At 42.9% G+C, this 12,919-nt stretch overlaps 1 protein-coding gene across 1 annotated transcript in view; it reads right to left on the bottom strand.

Moving 5' to 3' along the window:
• The window catches only part of dip2a (disco-interacting protein 2 homolog A), a 77,108-nt gene that overhangs the window by 10,887 nt on the left and 53,302 nt on the right, over window positions 1–12,919 (bottom strand). Inside the window, exons 5-18 of the mRNA XM_030785803.1 lie at window positions 10,856–11,095; window positions 9,385–9,516; window positions 6,195–6,311; window positions 4,937–5,134; window positions 4,698–4,789; window positions 4,447–4,557; window positions 2,829–2,952; window positions 2,547–2,656; window positions 2,194–2,296; window positions 1,783–1,847; window positions 1,212–1,305; window positions 688–807; window positions 345–459; window positions 97–236 (exon numbers count right to left, since the gene is read on the bottom strand). Coding sequence (XP_030641663.1) covers window positions 97–236; window positions 345–459; window positions 688–807; window positions 1,212–1,305; window positions 1,783–1,847; window positions 2,194–2,296; window positions 2,547–2,656; window positions 2,829–2,952; window positions 4,447–4,557; window positions 4,698–4,789; window positions 4,937–5,134; window positions 6,195–6,311; window positions 9,385–9,516; window positions 10,856–11,095 — 1,761 coding nt within the window. The remainder of the gene's footprint in view (window positions 1–96; window positions 237–344; window positions 460–687; window positions 808–1,211; window positions 1,306–1,782; window positions 1,848–2,193; window positions 2,297–2,546; window positions 2,657–2,828; window positions 2,953–4,446; window positions 4,558–4,697; window positions 4,790–4,936; window positions 5,135–6,194; window positions 6,312–9,384; window positions 9,517–10,855; window positions 11,096–12,919) is intronic.

The following is a 12,919-nucleotide window of genomic DNA, read 5'->3' as shown; positions in this document are numbered from 1 at the left end:
GTGTCTTATGGCTTACGATGAGGAATATATGAATACAGCACACAGAGTGTGTATTTATGGGTACATGTGTGGGTTTTATTTATGTGCAAGATCTACCTCCCGGCATGATCTGGCCCACGTCTTGCACTGTGAGTACGGAGAGTTTCTCCTCTGTGTCCACTCGAATCACTCCATAACTCAGACCACTCATGGATAGCACTGCCTTTCCTGGAGGAGGTACCCCCATCTCTGGAGGTCTGTGTACACATACACGTACACACACACACACACACACAGGTAAGGTTGGTCGATCAAGGGCAACCATTTAAGGACTGATCTTTCCGGTAGTTTCTGTGGTAGTTCACCTGCGAATAGCGACGGTCATGGCCTCAGAAGAGCTGGCACACGGGCAGATGACCTCTGGTCGAAGCCCTCGCGATTGAAAAACATTTAGGAAGGCATCGCATGAGGAGATTGACCCTGTGTTAGCAAACAAACACCCGGACAGTTACACGACATGCCTTATTAAGTATTATTAACATCAGGAGTAGCACAAGAACTTGGTCACGTTTAAGAAAGACAGTTGTACAAACAGCTGCACATAATATGTAGTAAGAGCTCACGATTGGAACTAAGATGGACCCTCTGAATTGGTTTTAAACAGACAGTATTTTCACGAAGGAGGAGCTGCTGGGTATTTGTACTCACAGGGATTAGCTCCATCTGCTACAATTAGCATCCTCAGAGAGCTCAGGCTGATGTCTCTCTGATCGCGCTGAGCCAAAAGTGACCAGTGCATGTCCCTGGACTTCACCACGGCAACCCGCGCTGCTCATTAACAAATATACACCAATAAATACCAACACAACACAGCACGTTCAGATCAGACAGAAAAAATAACTTACAATAAATTACAATTACTGCGACTGAAACCTGCAGCCATGAAACTGAGAGCGAGCAGATGGTGTCTTTCATATTTCAGCCCCAGTAATACAGCAGCTAAAGTAAATACGTTGGGATGAAAATGCCAGCTCTGAACCAGTCGCTTCTCATTTTAGAAGATACATCCACACATTCATCACTGTTAAATCATGCATTCGTTGAAAACAACTGATCCCAACAGCTCTAGGCTGGGAGGAGAAAATGAGACACGTACATACACACAATGGGAAGAAAAGGAGTGATGCTTAAGGAGAAGAGGAGGAGGAGGGGGAGGGAGACAAACCCCTCACCTTTATAGGAGTGTACTTTCTGGATCCAGGAGAGGGGGTTCACTTTCATCAGGGAGTAGGGGATGCTGATCACGTGCATCCGATTCATAACACTCTGCCATGCAATCACAGCAACAACAACAAACAACAACAACAACAACACGCGTCACCATGGTTACTGTTTACACCAGGACACAGGTCACCCATGAGAGACATGACGGGCTCTGTTAGTATCTGGAGTGAGTGGTGTTTTAGAAACACAACGTTGGGGAAGAGACACATACTCTTCGAATGGATGTTATTCATCACTCAGGTTTGAAAGAATATCAGTGTCTCAAGGTCTGTGTGTGTGTGTGTGTTTCTGTGTGTGTGTATGTCTGTGTGTTCGTGTGTGTGTGTGTGTGTGTGTGTGGTTCAAGCACAAAAAGCTTTTGAAAAATGTGAATATTACCAAAAATCCATAGATGTAAAACAATGAAAACAGTAAAATGTTTGAGCCCAAAAGGACGTTTGAGAGCAATAGATCAGAAGAGCTAACTGGGAGCTCTCTGCAGAATGTCTGTCCATGTACGGAGGTGTGCATCCAACTCACTGTCAGCACTCCATGCCACAGGCCTGCGTCTCTTTTAAAGTCCAGGACATTTGTGATGGTTTCACCTACAAAAGGACGAAATACATGTTTAAACACTTTTTTTGTTCATAACTAGGCTATGCTAAAGTGTAAAAAGAAAAAAAAAAAAGGAAGCGAAGTAAATGCGACTCTGGTAACCATGGCGTTCACGGCGCTGAGACCCATCCACAGGGACTCTGAGGAGTTATTTAGGGTGAAACTGGGGCGCACTAGATTTGCTCTGAGCAGTTCATCCTCTCTAGAGATCTGAGATGTGTCTAGTGAGAGCTCCTCAGGTAGCAATGATACACACACACACACACACACACACACACACACAGCACATACACACACACATGTATACACACACACACACAGAGCTCACTCACTCACCCTCTGTGTATCCACAGGCTTGTGTGAGTGCGTGGCAGTGTGCCAGCGTGGCAGAGTGTGACACGGCAATGCCCATTGTGCTCCCCTCCTTACTCGTCTTATACTGATCAGAGAGAAAAACAAGCCCAGATGTGCCACGATGTTCACCCATGTCTCCACAACACAACAGATTAGCATTCTATACGCAAAATCAGTCACGTTAGGTACAGTCGCACTTTACAACACCACACTTCAGATATGGAAATAGAGTTGACGGAACAAAACTTAAATATTCAACTGAATCATCACACTTGATCTATCTGTGTCATGAAAGTCCTGTGTTCAGTAACACGTGTTTTCGGCTGTGCGCTCACCTCGATGTAGGCTATTTCATTGCTTGCATCCCTGATTGGAGCATGCCAGTCTTTGGGAGGTTTTACTACGTGTTTGCCATCAATTACAAACCAGAGCAACCTTGGCCAGCCTGAACGAAGACACACACACAAACAAACATACACACACACACACACACACACACACATAGAAGTTCACGTTAAGTTGTGAGTCTACAAGAGCAGTAAGTTAAAATAAATAAATAAATAAATAAATAAGCCTAACAGCTTTTGTTTTGCCGGTCTTAAAAAGCTTGAACCAACCTTTAAAGGTGACAACCTCTCCCGTCTGTGCCTTGGGAAGCCCTTTCTGGCAGGCGTCTGTGGTCAGTGCCAAGGTCACACCGCAGCTTCCCAAAAGAAAGCCGATCTGCTGACTCCCTGCGTCCTGGAAGGTAGACAGAAAGCTATTGTCAATAAGCCTACTTGGCAGTCCCCTTGGGACCTGACCTATCCCTACACACATAAATCTTCTCCTTGAAGCAGAATAAATAAATAAATAAATAAATAAATAAATAAATAAACAGTCGGATGTGGTGCTGTATCTTAAACCCTCTGAAGTGCCTGCCTCTTTTACACTTCAAGAAAGAATTTCGTTTTATCAATCACTTCCGAAGGGAAAGAGCAATCTTTATTAATCACACAAACAGGACACATCAAAGGTAAAGAGGCAACAGGAATGAGATCTGTTTCCATCAACTCCTTACGCTTTGACAGAGACAGTGAGAGCAGAGTGAACTCTCTGGTAACTGATAATGCTCAAGCACACAGCCCCAAAGCACAGGTAGGTTTTTAGCATGTACGCAAGGAAACACTCTGGTCTGTTTGATATAGTGTAAAATTGTCTCCTGGATGTTTCATTTTCTCTCCCAGATGTCGTTAACCTCAGTCAGGCTCCATCACATTCAATTAGGGACGGAGGTAGTCTTGTTTTATTGATTTCTCTCTCTCTCTCTCTCCCTCTCTCTTTCTCTCTCTCAGTGACTTGAGCAATGCTGCCAACAGAGAACAACCTCTGTGATGCAAAAGTTAAAAACCAAAGTTTAAACTCAAGCAAATCTGTTTTACATAGCGAGGCCAAACATAAGACGGAGTCCAGGGTAAAGATGTGTATTTACATGTTCTCCGTGTGTGGGGAAAGAACACAGCCATCTCAAGAGCACGAGTCCTGAGAGAGACCGAAAGTGGATATTCTCACTGGTCCAATTACACCATTCTCCTCTCAAACATCAGCCTCCACACTAATGGCAATGTCCTCATTACCAGTTTATGGAGCATTAAAAGATTAACCAGGAAACTGCATGACACACATTTCCCTGTGAAGCACACAAGCAGTCAGGAGAATGGTATTGGTGAGCAGGCTTTTGTTGAATTAATTAAGCTGCAAACTGAATCCCTGCTCCAAGACACTATTTTTGAGTCTGTTATTAGAGTTTAATAGCCAGAGTAAATTTATACATATATATATAAAAACATGAGATATGGCAATGACTATGAGTACAGGTATTTACAAATGCAACTAGGTTCAGTTTAGTTGGTATCCAGGCAACAGTAATATAATAAGTGACAGAATAAAGTACAGTCAGTTTAAACAGAATGTGACCCACTGTGATCTCCTCAGTAATTCTTGTCGGGTTTGAAAAAGAGCATACCAAAGTAGGGCTTACAGAAAAGTTCATCCCAGTAGAACTGGTATATAATTAACTTGCACGTTGAATGCTCATATAAAGTAAGTGTTTTACTGAGTGACTGTGATTCCAGGTTACAGATTTTATTTTGAGAATGTCATATTCCTCTTTCACCAGCAGGGGGAGTAACTGCTCTGTGGAACATAAGCCCGAACATTCTGCGGATTGTCACTCAGGTTCATTTTCCTCCGTACCTTTCGCGTGAGGGGCACCTCAATGGGCACAGGTACCAGCTCTGCTAGGAGACAGCCGTAGAACGCCACCATAAACATGACGGGGTCGTTGTTAGGGAACACAAGCGCAACCTGCGAAGAAAAAAAAACAAACAACAAAATTGCATGCCAATCGGTCAGACCTGACCTCAAAACTCTCCTTCAGGTTTTCAGAACAAGCAGCATGAACCCCATACTAAGAGAGAGCGAGAAAAACAAAAAAAAACGTTTACTCTGTCTCCCGGCCGTAGAAGAGGCTCGTTCCTGCTGCTCAGCTTGTTCAGTAGTGTATAGGCGAGTTTTTGACTCCGTGACCATAGCTTTCCTACAACAACACAAACAAACGAGTCACAAATCATGCCTGGGTGAACTGCCGACTGTCAGCGTGCTATCAGTTCAGAATTACTCTGCCACCCCGAGGCCCTGATAAAGGGCTTGAGGGAGACAGGGAGTGTGTGAAAAGCAGCAGTACCGTAGGTGAGGACGTAGACTGGCTTGCCAGCGTTGTCCAGTGCAGTGAGACAGGGGCTCTTGGGTTGTGCGGCCCCCCAGCGTTGTAAAGATGCCAGTAGGGAGGGTGGCCAGTTGCTAACCACGCCCAAGGCCTCTCCGTTCAGCGGACTCATGTGCGTGCCCTCGGGCTTGGGCTGGTTGGGGTCTGGCTGCTGGACTGTGTGGAAGAACAGCGAGAGGTCAGCATGGAGGCGTGGACTCGCTGTAATGGCATCTCGTGAAAAAATGATGGGGATAGAGACGATGGTAGTACCCACGAGTCATTTCTCATTCCATCTCAAAGAACAAGGGCAAGAGACAGCAAGGAAAAATGACTCGTGTGTGTGTGTGTGTGTGTGTGTGTGTGTGTGTGTTTATGTGTGTGTGTGTGAGAAGAAGCAGAGTGATGTAGAACATCCCATAGCTGTCAGCTCTCTCAGGGTGACATATGTGTCCCTGAGATGAGATGGAACTCTGTTGGCAAGGCACTGTGAAATCCAATGGCATGTTTATATATATATATATATATATATAGAAAGAGAGAGAGAGAGCGAGAGAGAGAGAGAGAGAGAGAGAGGGACTGACAGAAATGAGCGTGTGTGTCCGCGTGCCTGAGTATGTGCGTGAAGGTGTGTGTGTTTGTGTGAGACACTAAAAGAGAGTGAGTGAGTGAGCGAGTGAGTGAGAGAAAAAGAGAGTGAAAAACAGACAGAGAGAGTTGTCATTGCTAATGCATTTACTTCTAACACGCTGCTCAATGCCTGAGCAGAACAAAGCAGAGCCGAATAGCGGACTTGTCCACTGAACCAACAGAGCCTATTTGAACAAAACAAATCTCATTTTAACCTTACCCACCCAACAACACTGCCTCATAGCCAATGGGTTAAGAAATAAACTGGCCTTCGAATCAGCTGCTGGATGTTAAACTTAAAATAACTCTGGTGAGGCAGTGGGGATACAGGAAACATCGAGGAGGGTGAAACAATGTGGTTGAGAATGTGTGTTTATCTGTGGGTGTGAGTGTGTAAGTGTGTGCGTAAAGCACTACACCCTACACATGTTTCCTGTTCACTCCCTGACACACCTGGTGGTCCAGGAACACCCTAACTGCAAAAAAAAACAGTACTGATCGTTGATGGTTAACTTTCACAGTCATAATATTAGAGTTCGCAGTGAAACACCTGAAACATTGTCTACAATGCATTAGAGGAATGTAGACAGGCAGACTGGATACCTACCATCCAGATCATCAAAGTCATCGAGAAAGAACTCGCGTAATGGGGGTCTCTTAGGCCTTTTAAGCGTATTCAAGAGCTGCTGGATCTTAGAGGAAACACGACTGTTCACTGGAACACCTTTATAGATAGAGAGAGAGAGAGAGAGGTAGAGAATTAATGAAAGGAGCAGGTCATTGTGAAAAGTGATGGTTAGGCCGGTCCAGACAACAGACTGTCAGTCATCTTGAGGCTAAATGACCTCTACAGCGGTCTGGAGGTAAGAGGTAGCTGCCAGTCAACCAACATATTCAGCAGGGACAAAAATCCTAGTGTCTGGATCTGTGCTTGAAGTGGCTAGACCCAGCAGCTGCTTAGTAACAGCCTGACTGTAAACCACTTCATCAGCAATATGCTGGGTACACTTCACTTTCAGTCCTGTTCACGAAGAGAAATGTCTGTCTGTATGTATGTATGTAACTGTTCTGAGAAAAATAATGCTTCCAATCAATCATGAATCAATTTGTCATCAAAATAATTAATTGTAACAGTATTCGAAAAGTGTCAACGTCTTTTTATGGAAAAGTAAAATCATACTGCAGATACTGCACGTGACATATTGTGCATTTGAAAGAAGACACGCGAAAAAACACTCAACAACGTTTGGTGAAGTTACTAAAAAAAAAGTTAAAGTAAAAAGTAAAAAAAATATTACAAAGACAACAGAACAGGTCTTCAAAATTAAACCAAAAAGAGGACATCACTGTCAGTGTCAACACACACACAGTCATATTCACACAAAATATGATTCCACCTTCCTTAATCCCTGAGCCGACTGTTACGGAGCGTTCTGAATCCCTTGGCATATATAGATGAGTGTTATGAATTTATGTATGTCATTAGTCTATGCTGAAGCTACTCTCACTCAGTCACAGAAGAGCTAAGCCACAGCTGCAGTTTATCTACAACCTGTGCTCTATCTGCCCCAGACATTGATCTCCTTCTCCCTGTCTAATACATAAACAGTCAGAGAGAGCAAGACAGAAAAAGGGATGGGGTGTGGGAGTGTGTGTGTGGGGGGGAAGGGGTTGGGGAGGAAGGGGTTGGGGTGTTGGCTGGGAGGTCACAGCTGCACCTGAATGAAGTCCCTTAGAACCAATTAAAATCCTTTAGAACACATCCAGCTGATCTCCTCCTCGGGGCCCCCGGTTCAAATCAGAGGTCGAAATTCAAAATGCGTATATATCCGTTATGACAAAAATCTTAATCGCGCAACATTATCTTTTTTTCCAACAGCTTTTTGAACCTCCTGCAAAAACGCAATTCAAATATAAACAGAGAACTTATTTTCCGATGATAAATGTTTGTTTTTTAAAAATTTTAATTTAAGCCACGCAGCGGTCCCAGCTAACAGCCTGCAGTGTGACAGCGTGGACAAAACCAACGTTTTACTCAGAGTAAATAAATACTGTCTGTTTGTGTGCAATGTGCTGAGAGCTGCACTGTCTGTACAGTGATATTCTAAGTTTCCTCTGCAAACCAAACATTATTAAACAGCAAACAGCTGAACCAAACTGAAACGTCCAATACAAATATCTATTTCTCATGCAATTATTCATGGTTAAGAAATCATAAATGGCTTAATAACACCTGAGAGCAACATAAAAAAAACATCTAAAGCTGCCCTGAAATTATTTATTTCCCTTGTGCTGGACATTGGCCGTTCGTTCTGCTGCTCTCGGTAAGCGAACCACATTAAAGGCGTCTCGGTATTAGCCACTGACGGCAATTGCTCTACCATAAAAACAGATGACTTTCACATCCAGATAAAGGCACAGGCAGCGCAATGAAAATAAAACCACATGAGCCCTGAATCCTCTTTAAGTTCCACGACAGTTTTTTTTTGTCCTGCCAGTTGTATCAAATAATATCCTGTATCAGTAACACTAGCTGTAAAAGTAATGATGCCGTTGTAAGATGCACAGTGACATATCCACGTCCTTTCTCTCTGAGCGCTGAATAGTATCGCCAACAGACACAAATGGTTTTAGGGAGCTTCACTAATCAACTAATCGTATGAAAAATAGATAAATAAATAATACAGTCAAAGGTCACTGGTTGTAAACGTCATAACCAACATTAAACATCTTGTCCACATGATGATGATGTTTTGTTTTTTTTCAGTAACGACATAAAACCTGGCAACACAAAAAAATAGCAAGACTCCAGACAGACTTCGACATCTACGAGCCTGTGTCTCTCACAGCAACACACGTCACTGAAGCACTGCAGACATACACATCTGACTGGTCAGACAGACAGTAACCGGAGGGGACATCCGGAAGACAGGGCACAGACACACCAAGAGACAGCTTTATAAACGTGTATAAATACCATCCATCATACAGACGAGTCCACCATCCCTCCCATCAAATCCTAAAGAAGAGAGAACGCAAATAAGCATATATACACAGCTAATCGATTAACCAAGCAGAGCACAGAAAGGGAAACTCTGCACCATTTCACTGGGTACCGTGAAAGAAGGAAGCTAATGGTTTGTTCTCGAGAGTAAAGTTTTTTTTTTTAATTCATATGGCTGAGATGGGTTCATTTCATTATGCACTGCTGAGGCGGCAGCTGCCCGGTCGCCTTTGATCTGAGAGCATGAATGAAGATAGATGGGGTTTACAGCCTGGACACAGTGAGACCTCTTCAGCAGAGAAGCTCATTGGCTTGCAGGCTGGGACAGACAGTTGGGCAGATATCCACTAGGAAAGGCCATTTCATCTCATACAACTCATTCATCTCTGTTGACACACGGCAGCAGGGCCCAATACGCCACAGGAATCTACAAATTACAGTTCAGAAATACCCACAACCCACCCTCGACCAGTACATCACCTGATTAACTCTCAAAAAAAAAAAAGAGAGAGGGAGAGAGAAAAAAAAAAACCCCGACGTAAGGCCTGAGGATATTAAAACTGAAGATGAGTGAGGCGGGGTTATAAAACTGCTTTGATTTGTGTTCTTCAGGGGGGTTTGGTCAGTTGCTAACAGGAAGAGAGCCTGTTCTTCCCTATCAATTATTGGCTATCGTACACACACACGTCACAGGGGAAGGTGTGCTGTAGCCATAGAGACACGGACCGAAGCAGCTCACTCTGAGAGAGAGAGAGATAGACGGGCTGAGTGACGCTGAATCGGCAGGACTCACCGTCTGCGGTTTCCATGACACTGGTGTGGTTGTAGCCCCGTGGGAGCCCTCTGACCGAGGCCATCTGAGGACGCTCTGCATGCACCGAACGCTCGGCTAGGCCCGTCACGTCTGGTGGTGTGGAGTGGTTATCTGCAGCAAAGTGTCAAACGGTCAAGCATGGATGCATGGATGTGAGGGTGGGTTTTGAGTTTTACCTAAAAATTGTATCTTCCAACATCTGCTTTGTAACATTGCCCTTAAAATCAGAATGGCACTGTTTGATAGTTGATCCAAATGAATGTAAATCATATTATGTAACACTGACAAAGTACAGGGCGCATGTTGCTTCATGGGACAATTTTCTTTTTTCTCCGAACAGCGCCGACAGACTCAGACTAATTTCTCTAAATGGACCTCCTAGACGTCCACTGATGGTTGGTGGGGGTCAAACTAGGAGAAAATAATTTCATTTATAATGTATCTCCTATTTTAAGCCACTATCAAACAAAATCATCATCTACATCATTACTCAGACAGTGACAGTCTTGTTTATCTATGATCTTGCCTTTGGGGAGGCGCTGTCATAGTAGACACACAGAGGGACTTTGTGACTGTGAAATAAGAAGTTAGTTATAGTCATGGTCTTGGCCAGCTTGCCTCCAGTGACCTCCAGGGGGAGAGAAAACCACACAACCATATTTTACAAGCAATGCTCTGTCAATAGAAGCTAGGGATGTAGTAATAGCTGCAGGGGAAATAGACTGAATCCTATTTACTATTCAAGACCCTAAGATCTGTTTATGAAAAACAATTTGTCAAGAGAAGCCGGAACACAAACAGGGCTGTCGGAGACGTATAAAAATACGGACAATTAAATACGGCCATACAGAGTAGAACTCGCTGCTTCGGTTTGAGATCAGTCGGAAGTGATAACCCCACTGCATCTATAGACATCCGAGATGTAGAGCCATCAGCCCGCAGGCAAAGAGGTTATGCAAAAGCAACCAAGCCAAGGAGAGCTCAGCTCTTAGCATGTGAATGGAAAAAGACTGTCATTCCGATACAACAAAGAACATTCTTATTCCTCTAAAATTATACACTGTTAACAACGCAAAAAAAAAGTGCCTTAACATTCCACTGAAGAACTTATTACACATCACACTGGGGCTTATTGTAAAAGCACTAACTTAAACATGACTGCGAAGTTCCAATACCAAGTAATTAACTCGCAAAGTTAGAAGCACTGAAATGCTCCAGTGCACAGATAACACCTTTAGAACTGATGAACAAGACAGGGCTAGGGTAAGGAAAGATTGTGGATATCATGGAGTTTGTAGTGAGGCAGGGGGATGATACTACGAGGAAACAGTGCTTATTTCAACCAAAGAAAAAAACAACAAAAGAAAAATAGGACAAAAAAAAAAGCTATAGAGTGGTGAGACTTCACAGGTAAAAGCAGGACAGAGAGAGGCGGGGCAGCGGTACTGACCTAGCTGGGTGTGTGCCATGAAGTCGGCCAGTACGGTAGCAGCGGCGGCGGTTGTGGTGTTGGTGTGGGGCCTCCCTCCTGGATGAGATGAGGTGGAAGATGCAGAGGATGAGGTGGAGGAACCCTGGATAACTCTGTTAAACCAGTGCTCTACGTTGGGATGGGCCTGGTACGGGGTGGAGGAGGTAATCCGTCCCTGTCGACGTAGGGAACCTTCGTCTTCTGAAGCCGATGAGGTGTCTGTATGGTTAAGACAATCAGCATCACAAAACTAGTAGATCTAGGAGGGTATACTGATGAAGGGTTATGTGTAAACTGGAAGATCTTGGAGAATATATATGTGTAGGGTTATATGTAAACTAGTAGATTTAGGAGAATATATATGTGTAGGGTTATATGTAAACTACCAGATGTAGAATATATTTATGAAGGGTTATATGTAAACTATAGATTTAGAAGAATATATTTATGAGGGGTTATATGTAAACTAGTAGCTTTAGGAGAATATATTTATGTGTAGGGTTATATGTAAACTAGTAGATGTAGGAAAATATATTTATGACCAGTTATATATAAACTAGTAGATTTAGGAGAATATATTTATGAAGGGTTGTATATAAACTAGTAGATTTAGGGTAACTTATTCATGAAGGGTTATATATAAATTAGTAGATCTAGGAGAATATATTTATGAAGGGTTATATATAAATTAGTAGATCTAGGAGAATATATTTATGAAGGGTTATATGTAGACTAGTAGATCTAGGAGAATATATTTATGAAGGGTTATATGTAAACTAATAGATCTATGGGAATATATTTATGAAGGGTTATGTGTAAAGGAACATGGGAAGCCATTATGGGTTATGAGTCCAAGGACAATGAGAAGGAAGATCATTTGACATTGGGTCTGTGAAAAGGACCTTCAGTAGGGCAAAGCTGACCAGAAGGGAAATACCATATTTATGTACTAAAACTGACCAGCAGAATGAGTGACTGGGCATTCGAGCTCGGTCCAGAATAAAAACACAAAAACACGACACATAAAGACAACTGAAAAGATGTTTTTACACACAGAACAAAACCACAGGCAGCAGAACCACAAGTGGAGGAACAACCAAAAAAAACAACAGTGTGGTTGGAAACTATGACCGTTATATGACTCGTATTATTCTTCACACATGCATTATATTTAAAAATTAACTCTACGCAATGACCTGTAGTCTTCTTTATTGTGATATTCAACATTCAAGAAAATATTATGAGGCCAGAGCAGTTGCAAAAGAGGTTAAATTTTTCTTAAAACCCAGTGATGGTTTCAGAGTTTCTTTCTTCCAGTAAAAACACTCAAACCATCAAACCATTAAAATGGAAAACAAGCTAGGGAGTTTAATTGTTTCTCAAGCCACAAGACCTGATCTCTTTTGCTGAACCAATACCTTACATAACTGTAAGCATAATTTAGTCTCTCCCACTTAAAACACATCGAGCTACACTTCCTTCCTCTCTCTGGAGGGAGACCTGATGTGAAAGAAACAAAGGATATAAACCATGAGTGATCAGACGAAGCAATATTGTTAAGCGTCTAAGTTTTGAAAATGTAATGATTTGCACCAGGGAAAGAACTGTTTTACTTTTTCTGTAGTCGATCCTTTATCTGGGATTTTTGGAGAGGAAAGTAGAGGAATCAACGTTAAACCTGTCTGCTGTAGACAGCCTGAACAGTCCTGCACAATGCAAACTGAGCAAATAGTAATTGACAGAGAGAGAGAGGGGTAAACAGGTTGGCTTGTTGCCATGGCAACCACGACAAACACACACACACACACACACACACACACACACCCCCCCCCCCCCCCCCCATTCCGGTGTATTCCAGTGTATTCCAAATTTGGCCATATACTGCAGCTCACAGGATAGAACTAGATGCTATTTAACCAGCTGACTAAACTCTACCCATCTGACACCCCCAGTTACTTAGATGATGAGACTGATTACAGATATAATTGTGCCAGAGCAAAACATTAACAGTTTTGCGCTAGGAGCAGATAACACTATTGTTCA

Source organism: Chanos chanos, chromosome 10, assembly GCF_902362185.1.
Source record: "Chanos chanos chromosome 10, fChaCha1.1, whole genome shotgun sequence".
Taxonomy (NCBI): domain Eukaryota; kingdom Metazoa; phylum Chordata; class Actinopteri; order Gonorynchiformes; family Chanidae; genus Chanos; species Chanos chanos.
This window is presented reverse-complemented; position numbering and strand designations above follow the sequence as displayed.